General features: G+C 38.5%; 1 protein-coding gene across 3 annotated transcripts in view; it reads left to right on the top strand.

The window, feature by feature from the left end:
* The window catches only part of LOC107730334 (E3 ubiquitin-protein ligase KCMF1), a 34056-nt gene extending 18513 nt beyond the window's left edge, over window positions 1-15543 (top strand). The window contains exons 3-8 of one of the 3 annotated variants that reach the window (XR_001638671.1): window positions 1730-1869; window positions 11645-11746; window positions 12323-12500; window positions 12651-12936; window positions 14244-14559; window positions 14847-15543. Coding sequence is in view for 2 of the 3 variants with exons in the window: in XM_016541142.1 (XP_016396628.1) it covers window positions 1730-1869; window positions 11645-11746; window positions 12323-12500; window positions 12651-12936; window positions 14244-14476; window positions 14631-14665 (974 nt within the window). In the remaining variant the exon portion in view is untranslated. Of the gene's footprint in view, window positions 1-1729; window positions 1870-11644; window positions 11747-12322; window positions 12501-12650; window positions 12937-14243; window positions 14814-14846 lie in introns of those variants that run through there. The other 2 variants (XM_016541142.1, XM_016541143.1) reach the window with 2 other exon arrangements.
* Window positions 15544-17075: the final 1532 nt, after the last annotated feature.

The following is a 17075-nucleotide window of genomic DNA, read 5'->3' as shown; positions in this document are numbered from 1 at the left end:
TGACACATAAAAAAACTGCTCATACCGCATGAACGGTATAACAGAAAATTTTAGTGGTTTTAAAACTGTGACTTTTCCAAACTGCGGTATACCTTGAAACCGGTTATCGTCCCATGCCTAGCAAGCACGGAACAGAAGATAGTCTGAAATAAAACAAAAATGGACAGTCGATCGGTGCATCTGTACTCCAGTGTATAAAGGAAATATAGATTAAACATTGTTAAATCTACAAAGTTACTTGGCAAGACGGGTATGTTGACATGGGCTACTTTTGTATGTATTTGCCTGTTCAGGCGGCTCGCGCGTGTCAGAGTCAGAGACGTGGCTGTGGGCGCGCTGTTCACACAAAACACAGCGCGCGAATACTGAATGGAGTTGTCTTTCGCGCACAAATGCTTTTTAATCGCTTGAATTTTTAAATGAACAAGGCTTAAAAGCACATGCAAATGATAAAATGTCGTGACGACGCTGCAGTGGCCCGATCGGGCAAGTGACAAATCCGTCTACTCTCCCGAACGTCTTTCACACTGGCCCCGGGCCATCGGGCAGTCCTTAGTGTCGAGCCCTGATGTAGTATAGTTTCACAAAACTAAAGTCAGACCATTCTGTTTTTGCTTCAAATTTCGAAATTATACAGTCTGTAAAACATGTTACTACTGTTAAAAACATGTATGCTGCATCTTTGTTTGGATCATGATTAAAATCCAGTGGTTGCCTCTTATTTTAAATGGCCCTGGCCCGGTTGGAAGAGGTGGGCCAGGGCACGGTTCGGTTGGGCTCGGGCGCGGTATGCATGCAGTGTGAGCGCTAACCGCGCCAGAGCGCGGAACAAATACTGTTTTGTGTGCACTGTCATCATTACGACCACAAACATATTCTATTACTACTACTACTACACTACACTTTTCAATTAATTTAATTCAATCAAGTATATTTAGGTTTATAATGGTTCTGGTTCTCACCTTATTGATGAACAGGGAATGTAGTTTGCGAGTAAAGCTGCAAATTATTTAATTAACGTCAGCTGCCTCCGTAATAATTCTCTGATACATACAAGTGAAAATCAATACACAACATAAATTATAAATTAATTATTATTAATTATTCGGCAGAATATTAGTGAAAGTGGTTTTCTCCGCTATCTCGTACATGACGTAAGCGTGCTCAGGCCCGGAAAGTTTAGTGCAAGTGTGAGTGCAGGCCAGCGGGGGAGTGGGGATAATCGCACTCGGGCTCGGTTCAAGGCAACCGTGCCTAGTGTGAGTACACCCTTAGTTTGTTCATATTAAGAGATTTATTTTATTTGTGTAACTTACTTGTTTGATTTGGGGTCTGTTTTAAAATTTCAATTTAGTTTTGTTATATATTTCACAAATTTGTGTAACTTACTTGTTTGATTTGGGGTCTGTTTTAAAATTTCAATTTAGTTTTGTTATATTTCAATTTCACAAAGAAACGTGCAGCAATAGCCTAATAAAACAACACCTTTTAATTTACTGTATAATGTCTTCAATCTCATTTTGTTCAAAATTTTTTTTGAGAAAATCGAATTGTGAAATCAAAATCGTGAATCGAATCGCGAGTTGAGTGAATCGTTACATCCCTCTTGTAATGTTGAAAACATTACAGAATGTGAACAGACCATCCTGACTGTTGAGCCCTAATCTTAGTAATGATGGTGAAGGTAAATAAAGGAACTGTGTTTAACTTTTATCTGAACTCTCTGCAGACTTGTATTATGGGGGGGAGGCATTCTCAGTAGAGCAGCCTCAGTCGTTTACTTGTCCTTACTGTGGTAAAATGGGCTACACGGAAACATCTCTACAGGAGCACGTGACCTCAGAACACGCAGAGACCTCTACAGAGGTGGTGAGTACACATGCTGTCTTTGTTGAAATCATGTGTTTTACACCGTGTCTTAAACGGATGTGATAAGATTTCAGTGACAAGCAAATTGAAATTGTCTGTCCACACTAGATGTAACAAAACAGATGCTTTTACAAGATAAAGAAATGACAGTAAGAGGAGACTGACTGTGATCAAAGTGCACGTGACGCGTGTTCCTGCAGAACATTACTGTGATTTTATTCGTCTTTATTATAAAAATTTTTGATCTAGAGATTTCAACTATATTCACTATATAGCCTACAGTGATTAACAAATTTATTAAAACAAATTTATGTAAGGTTTTTAACCAATTTTGTAAGGTTTGTGCCACTGCTGCTCTTAACTAACAGTATTGGTAATGACCAAAATCATTTTTTAGCTTTCTGTATTGGTTAGTCCTCCAATATTCGTAAGCTCTTTAGTAACAGTAGTAGGCTATTTCTAATGCTATGATATAATTATTGCTGTTATCTATGAAAGACAGGCAGAAAAAATAGTCAAGTGCTTTAGTGTTTTTTTAATTCAGATACCCAATTAGTCAAAAAGTACATAAACAATGCCAGCAAGCATGCAAGCTGTTATCAAAGGCAAAGGAGTCAATTTTTGTTATTATGTGAATAAATACTATTTAGTTGTTTCGGTTTGTTATTTGCCCAATAAATGACAATAACATTTTTAGATTTAAACAATTTTTTGACAGATTCCTAAAATATTTGTGTTTTCTCTATTATGGCAGGTGGTCTAATCAATTGTTAAACACTGTATTTTTTCATTGCATTCAGTTGGCACATTTGTTTGAAGGACATTGGGCAGAATGTGGAATAGTGTGTTTTTGTCAATAAAATTAAAATAAAGATTTTTTTTTAAACCCGATTAATCGGAAAAATAATCGACAAACTAATCGATAAAATAATCGACAAACTAATCGATTATCAAAATAATCGTTAGTTGCAGCCCTAAATTAATTAAACTTAAACCATTTAAACATTAAAACTACATGCACATTGACTGATACAATCTTTGTCATGTAGGGCTGGGTGATAAAACGATAATGATAATTATTGCAATATAATTTTCTTCGATAACAAGAGTTCTATAAATGTTCGATGTAAAGTTTAAGTGCCAAAAGCGAAACGAAACAGCGCTACTGATTTGAACCGCGCCACACGGAGCATTTATCCGCTCAGCTCAAAGTTCAAACGGCAGCGCAGCACGAGCTCCTTAGTGCAGATGCGTTTACTCGCAGATAAGTTTCACACGAACACTAAACAGGACTTTTCCATCTACAAATCGCCATGATTTACCATGGATTTATGTCATATCCAATTTTATTATATTATTATTGTCGACATGTATTAAAGGAATAATGTACAGTATTTTTTTGTGATTTAAGCTATAGTGTTTGTGCACTTATATTAAATGTATTTACACTGTTTTTCATGCAAATATCTAGAAACCATATAGTTACATTTGTACATGTTTTGCCGTATATATATATATATATATATATACACAGTGTTTCCCATACATTAATTTATTGTTTGATATATTTATTTCACAATATCAACAATGACTGCCACAAATAGATTTTCCAAAAAAATGCTTTGACTTTGTTGAATATGCAACGTATATCACAATATCAAAACGTGGCGTGGGCGTTTTTATATGAATGTATCTTTGAAGGGAACTGAAAAGAAAAGTTTCAATGTCATTTTCATTTAATCTTTCTTATAACGCCTGATAAAGCAGCGTTTATGAGCACAGCACTGCCGTTACTGGGGAAACCGCTATTTTTGCCGCTCCTAAAGCGCCTCCTGAATGTGCATTTTCAATAAGCCCATTTGCTGTTTTATATATAGCCTATATTTCCCCCGGGGGAAGTGCCACCACACATAGTGTAAGGGTGCTTTCATACCTGGCCTGTTGTTTCGGAACCTGGTGCGTTTCCCCCTTATATGTGAACACGGTTGCGCAACTTCTTTCCCTTCACAGCGGTGCGCATTCGTTCCTCCCTAAAACCCAAACTTAACGTCAGAATCAGCTCAATCGGTGATTGTTGTAAGATCCCGTTTTTACTGTTGCTAAATTGCGGGACATGTTTGATAATAAAATGTTGAAAGCACAATCCGCACTAGAGACGCTGTTCCTCAGGCTGAAATGTATGCGCGCGCCGCGCTCCAAAACGGACAAACAAATTACACTTTGAGCTTCGGGCGCATGTCCAATCGCGGGTGAGTAAATAATGACAGTTTTTGGGTGAACTGTCCCTTTAAGGAGAAAAACAGACTACTTCAGCAAGTCCATAAAAAATCAAAACGACGGTGGGGGTCGGTGACGCGGTGGGCAAGTGACGTAACCGGTGTTGCGGCTTAACACCGGTATCACCGTCAGCACCGTCTGTCGCGGCAAGCCTATCCCAGTGTTTTGCTTATTTTAAGCAATCTGGCAACCATGCGCACGCGCTCGCTCCTCATTGTGGAAGCGCCGCTGCCGATGATCTGAAAACACCAACAAACAAGCTGGAGTTTAGCGATCTAAATGAAAGTGTCATTCAGCCGGTCTGTGTTCTGTCATGAGATCTCGACTATATTGTTTGCTATTGTGATCGTTGAATTAAATGCACTTACTCAACCGCTGTTGTACATAAGTGCATAAGTCTTTGGTATTAATTTATATATATATATATATATATAAGAAATTCCTATGTGTTCCAGCAACTAGCTTCCCATCTGAGAGGGTTTTTAGAGCCAGTGGGAACATAGTTTCATGCCACAGAGCTTCTCTTAAACCAGAGACAGTTGACAGACTTGTGTTCTTAGCTAAAAACTTGCAAAAAATACTTATCCCAGTTTAATTATTTCCCCCAGTTGCACAGTGTAAATTGTGAATTGCATGCACCAAAAAAGTTGACAATGCACTTTCTGTACTTGTTTTGCGCTACTTCAGTTACATATAGGCCTACATGTGTTCATTTAATAGAAAGCCGTAAGTGATCACTTGGTCTAGATCTGTTTTTTTAACTGCTTAAATTTGCACTAAATATTTTGTATTTACTTTGTAACAATAACTTCTATCTAAATTGTTTTTGTTGTTTTTTTTAATGGGGGCAAAAGAAATTCATGTTTTTTTTATTATTTAAAAGCAAATGCAAACATATCGAGATATATCGAATATCGTAAAAATTTACAATATCAAGATATAATTTTTTTTTTATATCGCCCAGCCCTATATAAATATAAATATATACACATTTTTTTTGCTATATACAGTATGTGTGGTTTTAGGTGTGGTTATTATTATGATCTAAATGTATGCAATGGAAAACCAGTGGCTAATTTTAGTAAAACTGTCAGAATAATTACATTTCACCATATAAAAAATTGGTTTTTACAATGTTTTTTTTTTTCCAAATGTTACTGTTTTTGATAATGAACACAAATTTACATCTGCATCCTAACTCAAGCTACTACTGTAAACTCAAGCTACTGTCAAATGTGCATTTCTAAGAGACAAAAAATTTAATATTAATACTGCAGCCTGCACTGCATGATTTTCAGTGCTTCCCATAGGTTTGAAATATACTTGCGGTGGTAGCAGGGTGGAAAATCCTCCTATTACCCACGGCACAAAAATGGTCTTTTACATGTGACAAAAAACAAATAATGTGTGATTTTTAACAATATTTGGTAACACTTTATCTTAAGGTGTCCTTGTTACACGTTACATGTGCTTACTATTATAATAACAATTAATTATGCATAATTACTTGCAAGGTTCCCTAAGCCAAACCCTAATCCTCACCCTAACCATATAGTAGGGCTGCACGATTAATCGAATGTGATTGTCATGTGCATCTTGTCAGTAAAGCCGGTTCTGTGATCAGTAGTAAATCTCCAGCACGTGCTTTCAGATGGAGCAGCATTTACTACACAGAGCCGTAGCTCACTGACAAGCTATGCAAAATTGCGTTCATAATCGCAGACAATTTAATCGCGCGATTATAAAATCGAAGAAATCGTTCTGCGATTATAAGCACCCTCTGGCCTTCGGATAGAGATTTACTGCTGATCACAGAACTGTGCTTCACTGACAGATACGCATGACAATCGCAGCTTTTGCCTAATCGCGATAGTATTGCCGGTTCTGTAATCAGCAGGAAATCATCATCGCGTGCTTTCAGATGGAGCAGAATTTACTACACATAGCCGTTGTTCACTGACAAGTTACGCAAAAAAAAAATCGCAGACTTTGATTATGAAATCGAAGAAATCGTTCTGCGATTATGAAAGCTGTTTGCGTAGCTTGTCAGTGAACTACGGCTCTGTGTAGTAAATGCTCCTCCACCTGAAAGCACGTAAAAATACCACATTTAATAACATGTTTTTACTCCAAACTCACTTCATAACGTCAGTCGAGTGTTTGAAATAAATCCTTCTGTGAGATGATGTGGCTTCTAACACAGAATAAGGCACGCAACATATTTCATAGTATTCTAAGCTGTGGTAAAGGCTGTGTCGATTAGCATTGCATTATTATATATACTTTATTATAATAAAAATTAGAATAAGACAAACTCGGATAAACCATATATTGTCGTAGTCGTGTGTTTATTAGTCACGTTGAATTAATGAAAGCAGTTAAATCTTCTGTTTATTCAGCAACCGCTATAGGGATTTCTTGGGTTTCTTCTGCGGGGCGTATTTGGAGTTAACGCGAGAGAGCGCCCTCTGGCCTTCGGATGGAGATTTACTGCTGATCACAGAACCGTGCTTCACTGAAAGATACGCATGACAATAGCAGCTTCTGCCTAATCACGATTTATCGCCTTTGCGATTTAATTTCGATTAATCGTGCAGCCCTACCATATAGGCCTAGTAAGTACATGTAGTTAATTAATATTACTCCGTACTTAAATGTATAATTACACTGTAACAAGGACACCTTAAAATAAAGTGTAACCCAGTATTTTTATTTATTTAAATTAATTTTAATTACATAGGCTACTATTACATTTAATTAAATACTCATATTATGCATTGTAAATTATGCAAAATTACAGCATTTTAATGGTAGAGTTCTCCTTGCTTTGTCATATAGTGTCTCTCATAGTGAATGGGACACAGATTTTACTGATACTAGTAAAATCTATATATTGAATAATGTGTCATATAAGGTTCTTTGACTTTTCTTCCTGTGGGGAAGCATCCCAGCCAGAAACTACAATATTTACTATGAATTAAATGGAAATTAATTTAAATACAGTTTATTGTGTAACCAAAATGCCAATAATGCCCAGAAAGAAAAAAAAATTGTTTTATTATAATTTTTATTATTTTTAATTATACTGCAGTATTATATTTATACTACTGTAATTAAACTGAAGCCTCTGGTATTGCAGGAGCACAGTATTGGGGTTGTTTTTGTTCAGACCAATGTGAAAATCGATCCGTGTTTTTACCCTGCAAACACGCAGAGCTGTAAATGTGAACTGGTGGATCGATAAGAAGATAATGTATTATAAAAATCTAAACAGTAAAATAATAAACAATATCACTCATTAGAACATGCAGAAACTAAAAAAATTTTTTTTTCTATTAAGATATTTATTTTGTTAAGGAAAAATTATTGAAAAAGTAAATAATTCAAAAACGTGAAGTGTTTGTCATGTTCTGACTCTATAAAGAGTAGTTTAAAGGGGTCATATGATGTTGTTAAAAAGAACATTATTTTGGGTATTTGGTGTAATGAAATGTGTTTATTTTCACAACGAAACACACAGCGCCTTCACGACATGGCGGCAGCAACAATACTACAGCGAGAAATAAAAGTTACACCTTCTTTCATTGCGTGAACATTCGGGCAGTGTTATGCAAATCTTCCCACATCGTGACGTTGACATGTGGGGGGGTCGTGTTAGAACAAGCCGTTTTAGGTAGACGTGGTTGACTCTTAACTTTTATAAAGAATATCTCGTTGGATTTGAGACTTTAGTCTTTGCAACTTTACAGATCTTCTTTATGCACCAAGAGCTTGTAACACTCCAAAGAGAAAGAAAAAATTGAAATCGCATCATATGACCCCTTTAAAACCACAATTAATTGTACGGTTTCTACAACTTTCACTAAGGAGCAAAAATCTGCCTTGAAACCTGAAAGAAATAAAGATTTTAAATTTATCGTGATAATTATTGATATCGACTGATATGAAAAATGTTATCATGATTTTTTTTTTTTTTTTGAGCGCGGGCCCACACTATAAGGTGGCGCTGAATGCCATTGCCTCAGTATCTTTGGACTGAAGCAGAATGCAGCTGACAAAGACTGTGAGCTGTGTAACACAGCAGTGTACATAGTGTCTTGTTCCCTCCTCTCAGGGAACCGAGGTTACATTAGGTAATCGGAGATATTCCCTCTCGAGTCGGTCTCTCGACACTGCGTCATCTGGGGATCTCATAAAATCCCGCCATGTTGATAGCGTAGGTCCAGATCATCTGCAATCAAAGCTGTTGACCTCAACTAAAAGTACTTCACACAACGGAAGACCTTATAAGCTCAGCAGCATAGCAGCTATAAGAGCCAGTTGCACAATGCATTAGACTACTGCAAACTCATTGCAGAGTAAAGGACAGCGGTCTCGCCTTCGTCCTGGATTAACCATACACTAACTGCCAGCATTCATGTCGGTGCTTGTTTCCAAACTGCATTAACAGCAGACATTCAGCAATGCAGACACATGGATAGGCGACGGCACTATCGCCTAGCAATGTTTACTGCGGGATATGTGACATCCGCAGTGTGAGTACCACACCGTCAGTGTGCTGGTGGCCAAATAATGCTTGCGGCAGTAGCACAGACGCTATTGCATAATGTTGCAACCGGTGGCAAGCCTGATCGTGCTGTGCGGTTAATGGTGGCGGTTGTGCCAACACCTAGTGCTAATGTCCACTGCAGCGGTGATGCCGGTGCTGTCATGAACATAATGCACGCGGAGTTAACACCGTGCAGATGAACACGAAGGCAGCAGTAGCACTGGTGCTAATCCCCAGTCAGTATTTACACGACTTAGTCGAACACTGCCAACTCGTTGGGGCTGCAACAGCAGTTTAAGACAAATGCTGAAGATTGATTTCAGCTAGCTTGATTCCTGCACGGACAATGCGTTAAGGCTATAAAAACACGAATAAGCTATAGCAACATGCATAGGTGCCTCATAGCCTAACTACCGTAGTAGTCCACATGACCTATTTGACACAACCCACAATCTCAGTTCAAGTTGTAGACATAGTCCTCTTGCATAGGCAAACTCACGATGCGAGTGAGGAACATTCAAATCACAAAACTGACCAGAGTGCCCAGCATGAGCTGATCATGTAGAAGGCATCTTGGAGGGGTGTGTTGTCCAAGTCGCAACATCTAGCTACTGGGGTGCCTCAGGGCTCAGTTCTTAGACCACTTCTCTTCTCTGTCTACATGGCATCACAAGGTTCTGTCATTCAGAAGCTTTTCATATCACTGCTATGCTGATGACACTCAACTCTACCTCTCATTCCATCCTGATGATCTGACAATATCTGCTCGCATCTCAGCATGTCTAACAGACATTTCTTGCTGGATGAAAGACCATCACCTTCAACTCAACCTAGCCAAGACAGAACTGCTTGTGGTTTCAACAAACCCATCACTTCATCACAATTTCACCATCCGGCTAGGTGCATCAAACATAACTCCTTCAAAGACAGCCAGAAACTTTGCAGTTGTGATTGATGATCAGCTGAATTTCTCAGACCACATTGCTAAAACTGCCCGGTCCTGCAGATTTTCTTTATACAACATTAGGAAGATCAGGCCCTTGCTTTCGGAACATGCTACACAACTCCTTGTTCAAGCTCTTGTTTTATCCAGACTGGACTATTGCAGTGCTCTCTTAGCAGGTCTTCCAGCCAATTCTATCAAACCTATACAACTAACCCAGAATGCGGCTGCAAGATTAGTCTTTAACGAGCCAAAAGAATGCATGTCACACCTCTGTTCATCAATTTGCACTGGCTACCAATAGCTGCTCGCCTAAAATTCAAGGCATTGATGTTTGCCTACAAAATCACCACTTGCTCTGCACCCCTTTACCTAAATTCACTACATCAGAATTATGTGCCCTCTGCAAGTGAACAGCGCATTATAATGCCATCCCAAAGAGGCACAAAATCACTTTCCAAGATCGCTGTCCAAGTACTCTTGAAAAAATTCAAGGCAACTAACGGGCTATCTGACCATAAAATAGATATATTCAGGCCCACTGATATAATCCAACGCTGGTCAATGCAGCGTGCCGAACGACAGTCGCATCACACAGATCAGATTTCATTCAGTTTTGTATACCTATTTAAACTTTATGTAAGTTATTTGTTATTTTATATTAGGCATAGCCTGCCCTATAGCATGGTGTATTTTTATTTGTTTTGTTAATAAAAGTTCTATGTTTTATATATTGGCTAAAGTGAGTTTGACGTTGTATTTTGTTGTTGCATTCAAGCAATTGACGCCAAACTGCCGCCAATTCAAAAGTGAAAGTAAAATGCGCACGGCGCTTTTAAGCTATTTAAAAGCGAAGGAAAGCGAGGAAAAGAGTGAAAATTCAAACGAACTAAAAACGAACAATTGCTTTACTCCGAATTGCCGCTACTTTAAAGTGCAAGTAAAATGGGCACACCGCTTTTACAAGCTTTAAAAGCGAAGGAAAGCGAGGGAAAGAGGGAACGCCCCGCCCTCGCGGTGATAGCGGTATTATCGGTGTTGTCACACGTCGATTAACCGGTGGGAAAATTTCCTCACCGTCACAACCCTAATGGACTTCACACTTCATGCTTTAAATAAGGTGGCTACAGCATTCTGTCAAGCTGCATTTAAAGAGTGCCAAAGCTGTATTTTATTATTTTAATTTAAAAATAAAATTGACATATGAGAGATGAAACTTTAAAAAGTAACAAAGTTCAAAGCTTTTTGCGACTTATTGGATGGGAGGCTTGCTACAAATAATGTTTCCCGCAGTTTTGTTCGCACATAAACTGACAAGAGCATAGATCAATTCTTGGGATTTAAGAATCAATGTTGGTTAATTAAAATAAGAATAGATTAAAATCGAGAAATCGTTATTTTCAACCCAGCCCTATTGTACAGCAATGTCAGGTTTTCTCAAGACCTTTATCATCAAAGTTTGATGTGTTTAAAATAAAGCCTGTTAACAGCAAACACAGATCGTCTGCAGGAATTTACATCAGAACTCTTTACACAGAACGTGATGTGAATTTTCATCAACCACTGAGAGAAAAGTTCAAATTCCTGAACTAATCATTCATGTGCTTTTAATGCAAAATGCACTTGCTTTAAAAATGTTAAACATGTTCTCGCTCTCCTGGAATGGAAGATGGATAATAAAATTATCTATATTAAGAGATATAGGGATATATTACAGGAAAATGATAAAAGTGGCCTTCTGGTTGTAATAATAATCTGCATTTGATTTTTATATTACCTCTTTTGACTCTGTTTGCTGCTGTGACTTTACACTCTGTCTTTCAATTATAACAATATCAACAGCTCCTCGTCTATCTGAACTGCTGCTTACAGACACATGACTTTGTACCTCTAAACATTAACTTTAATTTTTTAAATGAAAATAACACAACCATGAACAAGCATGTGTCCATTTAATGTGAGGTTACATTAATTCATTATTAATATGTATGTATTCTCTGTTTCAGATTTGCCCAATCTGTGCAGCTTTGCCTGGTGGCGACCCCAATCATGTGACAGATGACTTTGCTGCTCATCTCACACTTGAACACAGAGCACCTAGAGATTTAATATCCTTTTATCTTAACCTAATGTGTATATGTCCCAATATATAATGGACTTCTTTCATAAAAACCTTCCATTTAATGTTCAATTTATTCTTTACTTAAGAATGATTTTACAATGTACACACATAGGTTCTGCTGATGTATAATGACTGAGGCCTGTGTGTGTGTGTTCAAGTCTCTTCAGAGATAACCTTACAAAGATTTATTGAGGTTTTATGTCCTTACATCTTTAAGAAATGTAAAGGTTCTTCTCACAGAACCTAAAATTGTGCTATTTACTCACTCTCTTGTCACTCCAAACCTTTATGATTCTACTTTTATGTATTACAAAAGATATTTCAAACAGACAGAGTTAAGTGATAAAGTGACAGAAAAGTGTGGAGCAAAAAAGGTAATGAAATCACAACACATCGGACTCAAACCTGAAATTTCTGCATGAGTGCCACTGCTCAATGTGCCATATGCGCTTAGCATTTTAATGACTATATTAGATGATTGAGGATGAGATATGATGTGTCTTCTGCATCGGGTGTGTGGTGACACATTCTCAACCAGTTGCTCCTTAACCAGCATGTGCACGACGAGAGCAGCGGCGTGCGACACGTGCGTCGGATGTTCCACCCTGGGCGTGGACTGGGCGGCCCGCGGGCACGCCGGACTAACATGCACTTTACCAGCAGCTCCACTGGTGGCCTCTCCTCTTCACAAAGCTCCTCCTACTCTCCAAGCAATAGGGAAGCCATGGACCCCATAGCAGGTGTGTAATGTCTAAAGACAGGAAGTAGGGAGCATGTACACAGGACTTTGTACTTACCTGGCTTATGTGTCTTCAGTTTGTTGATGCAAGTGCCGTTTTAAGCGTCTTCTCACACAGTGGTTCTCTTTCCCCTGGTGTCTACATCACCAGAGTTGCTCTCTCAGCTGTCGGGTGTGCGGCGCTCCGCAGGAGGACAGCTCAACTCTTCTGGCCCCTCGGCCTCGCAGCTGCAGCAACTGCAAATGCAGCTTCAGCTGGAGCGCCAGCAGGCACAGGCGGCGCGCCAGCAGCTGGAGACGGCCCGTAACGCTACACGCCAACGCAGCAACCCTAGCAACATCAGCGCCAACATCCCGCCGCCCAGCACCACCACAAACACAGCCATGTCTGAGAGCAACACGCTGGCCTCCCACAGCTCCCAGTTTCTTCTCACACGGTACGGTTCAGACATCAGCATATTCTCAAGATTGTTGCTGTATTTTCAGAACATTCTTATTTTTTTAATGAAAATTCAGATATTTTTTTGGGACATAGTCAAAAATGTTAGGGTTCTAAAACTCCTGATATCATAATGTAGGGGAAATAAAAATGAAATTCTGGGGAAAGAACACTTAAGTCAACTTTAAAAAGAAAATTAACATGTGAGCTTCAAATCAAGAGCTGCTCTGAGAGTTTACTTCACGAGTATTTCACCATTTCATTTGTTAAAACTATCGCAGAAACTCAAAGTCTTCAGTATGCCCTGCCAAAATAAAACTACGGTTTTACTTAAAATTGTGGCAGAAATATATTTCTGTCATGACAACTCTCTGAGGGATTGGCATGGTAATGTACATGATATTGTTAATGTATTTGGGCTTGGCGGAATAGAACTGCTACGCTGCTGCTGCGGCAGAGCAAGTACCGAGACTTGCTACTGCCAATACATCCACAACATGCTGCTGTAAGCATGTAAGAAATATTGCTGCTGCAAATATAACATACATGAAATAACCCCCATATAGCATACATGAATCACCTCGTAGCAGATCTATACAGGTGGAGCTGGGGAAGGTGGAGGGTTTCTGAAGCAAGCTGCAACTGCTACGGCAAGCACTAGTCATATATTTGAATGTTGAGCAGCGAGCTCATTGGTTACTGATACAGGAGAGAACCAATCAGCTGAGCCATGTGATGATGTCATTAGGTCAGATTGAGTTAGACCTATCGGACTGCGCCATCTAGAGTTTCATTCCAGAACTCTGTATTAGTTTTGTACAGTATCTTGAAGTCATATTAATAGTAAAGCAATTTAAAATATTATTTCTAAGAAATATCAAACATTTTTATTAGTTATAATTGAACAGTAAACCTCTATTGTGCAGCACTTTGTTTGCCAAAATTGTATTTTTTTATTTTATTACATTTTAAAAGATTAATTAAACTAGTAACGTTTTATGCATTCATTTAATTATCAGCATTTTTTGATAAATGCATTCAACCATAAAACACAGAATCCAAAAAATTAATTTCTGAAAAGATGAAACGCATTTTATTGGGCCCTATATTGTTAAAATTGTAATTGTTGAAATGTTATGAATTTAATTGTTTAGACATCCTCTTTGATTATTAACATTCAGTTAAACCATTAAAATGGAATTCAGAAAAATTCAAGAAAGCACAGAATTGGGTGGGGGGATAAAACAGATTTCATAGACAATAATACATTTTGAATTTAGTATTTGTCCCATCTAATTCCACCAGGTTGAACGAGCCGAAAATGTCAGAGGCAGAACGGCAGGCGCTGGAGAGCGAGCGCGCGGACCGCAGCCTGTTCGTGCAGGAGCTGCTGCTGTCCACACTAATGCGAGAAGAGAGCTCGTCTTCCGACGAGGACGAAAGGCGAGACTTTGCTGACTTCGGCGCCATGGGCTGTGTGGACATCATGCCTTTAGACGTGGCTCTGGAGAGCCTCAACCTGAAGGAGAGCTCCACAGGCAAGGAGCCTCCACCACCTCCTCTTTGATGATATCCCACCACAACGCAGACAATGTCCTCTGTGCTGTAACTGCCAATGACGGTGGGCAAAAAACACAGCTCTCTCTAATTTTGTTCTTTTTTTTTTTTCTTTTTTGGTGATTGTAATTTCAGGTCTGTCACCTTTGTTACATTGTATAAATCCATGAAAGGAGAGCGAGAGGGAAAAAAAATCAAAATACATCCGAACAGGCGTGTGAGAGAGTGAGCGAAACCGAGAGACACATAAACGGAACGAGAGAGAGAGAGAAAATAAGAAATATAAATATATAAATAAATATATATAAGTTGATAATCAATTCCACATAACTCATTTTTTTCCTTATGCAGGTGAGCGTAGGTATCTGTGGCAGACCTCTGCTTCTTGTGTCTTGCAAAAGGCTCTCCTTATAAATACTCCACATTCAAAAACTGAAGAGGAAACAAAGAGACCTTCTCTAATGAAGCTGCTGTGTGTATTTATGAATATTAATGAATAAAAAGTGCTTGGATGGTTTACCATAACTACTGCATGAGGTTATTTGCAGCGTGCATGATTTTTAATGACCTTGTCATTAAAAAAGCAAAATATCCCAAAGCTTTAACTTTTTTTTTTTCCCAGGGTTACTTGAACACAGCCCACTTGAAATGGGCGAAATATCTACAAGTTTAGGATTTTTTTGTTTGTTTGTTTAATATGGAAATCAACAGCAAAATTGGAACCTGCAGTAGCGTCGCAAGAAAAACTGTTAAAAGCTTTTGTCACTCGGCTCCAATCTGCCCCTTCGTCTGTGTCACATCAGAGCACAACAGTGACCGCCCACTTTATCAGCGACAGTGTTTTTCCCATCCACTTTCTCCATAAGGATAAAAAAAATTAAGCCAAAAACTAAACTGACCAGTTCCAAGATAAATCACAACGTACCATACACAGTAATTAGGTATGAAAAAAAATGAAGGTACAAGATCGCATACTTAGATTCATTGATGGTTTGAACTACTCAACCCATCAAAGCATTGTGAATGACAATCGAATAAAAACATGACGGTACTAGGGCTCTCGAGATATGCTTTCAAAGTTGAACTTGCATTAATTTTACATGGCTTTCTAAACATGCCACTCTTTTGTGCGAGACGCGAGTGCAACGGTGATAGATGTCCCTCTAGAAAATGCGCGAAATATGCGTTCTGTGTGAACGGCTTGGTTTCAGTTTTGACGTAAACAAGATCTTCTCCGCATTGATGTTCTCTTTTCCCGCTATATTTGTCATTAACAACGAAGCAGCGCCGCATCTAGTGGCTTCAACTGGATAGGCTAACAAAAATATTAAAATGCAACGACACGTCATCGCATCTCGTGCGCCACTGATAAGGCTGCCTCCTTAACGCACACCTAAAATGTGGATTTTTATTTTAAATTTGACGAATATTCGAAATTCGAATTTTTTTTGACAGACCTAGATGGTACAATTACTGACTTATTGTCATTATAAGGATAAAAACATAATTTAATTGTATGTGTGTATATTGCAAAACAATTGATCAAATATAAAAGTAGTTTAAAAGTTTAGGGAGATTTAAACCCCGTTCACACACCGTGTTCGCCACAAATTTGGTTTGATTTTTGCATTTGAAGTTTTCTGTTCAGACCAATGCATAAAAAATGGAGGACAGGCTGAATAAAATGGAAATTCAAATTGTAACAGTAGTGGCTATGGACATGTGACCACAAGTGAGAATCTTATTGGTTGGCCAGTTTTTTTCACAGTGAAATGAACCGAAATGAACAGCCGTTGATTAAAATTAGAAATGTTTATCGCACCAAATTGTTGCAACAAATATTCGTTTTGGTGTGAACAAGCATCTCTTTGTTTGTAATTCGCAATGCTTAATGGGGGTGGGTAGTCCTTACCGAACTCTTGCCATGATTTTTGTTTCCATGGTAGCAGCAGTGTCTCTGATTGGTGGAGCCCTCTTCAGGATTATGGGTAGTGTAGTTCCTCGCAGTAAATTCAGCATTTTTAGTTTTTTTTTTAGTTTTTTTTTTTATGGTGAAATCAAACTGAGCTCATGGTTTCTCATCTGTTTCAAAGGTTTTCATGTTCTTGTTAAAAATTTATTTCTTTATGGAGAAATTAAATGGGATTTTTACTTCTGAAAGCCCACTGTTGCGCTCTATTGGACGTTCAAATGGTCTGCCCTGATTGGCCGAGTCAAATTAACACCTTAACCATTTTAACTAGACGTCAATGTCTTAGTGTCTGTGTAACCACCAGATGTACTCTCTTAACTTATGCACCTGTACAGACAAGTTAGGCTCTCCATTGTCATCTCGCTCTACTCCTCACATTTCTGCTTTAGTACGCTTGGAACCCCTCTCTCTTCATCGGTAAAAGGAGGGCGTGAGATTTGCCACGCTACGGCTTTATGTTGAACTTCTCAAAAGAGTGACATGCTTACATACTCTCTGCTAATAGACAGCACCTTCTATTTATTCAGGGGTTTTTCTTTTAATCTCTTTTGGTTCTTTTAAGCTTTGTGATTGATCATGCCACCTCCATGCCTATATTCTTATCCTCT

This window comes from Sinocyclocheilus rhinocerous, unplaced genomic scaffold (genome assembly GCF_001515625.1).
Source record: "Sinocyclocheilus rhinocerous isolate Xijiao unplaced genomic scaffold, SAMN03320098_v1.1 scaffold127, whole genome shotgun sequence".
Lineage (NCBI taxonomy): Eukaryota > Metazoa > Chordata > Actinopteri > Cypriniformes > Cyprinidae > Sinocyclocheilus > Sinocyclocheilus rhinocerous.
Note: the sequence above shows the minus strand (reverse complement) of the source record. Positions and strands in the feature narration are given on the sequence as shown.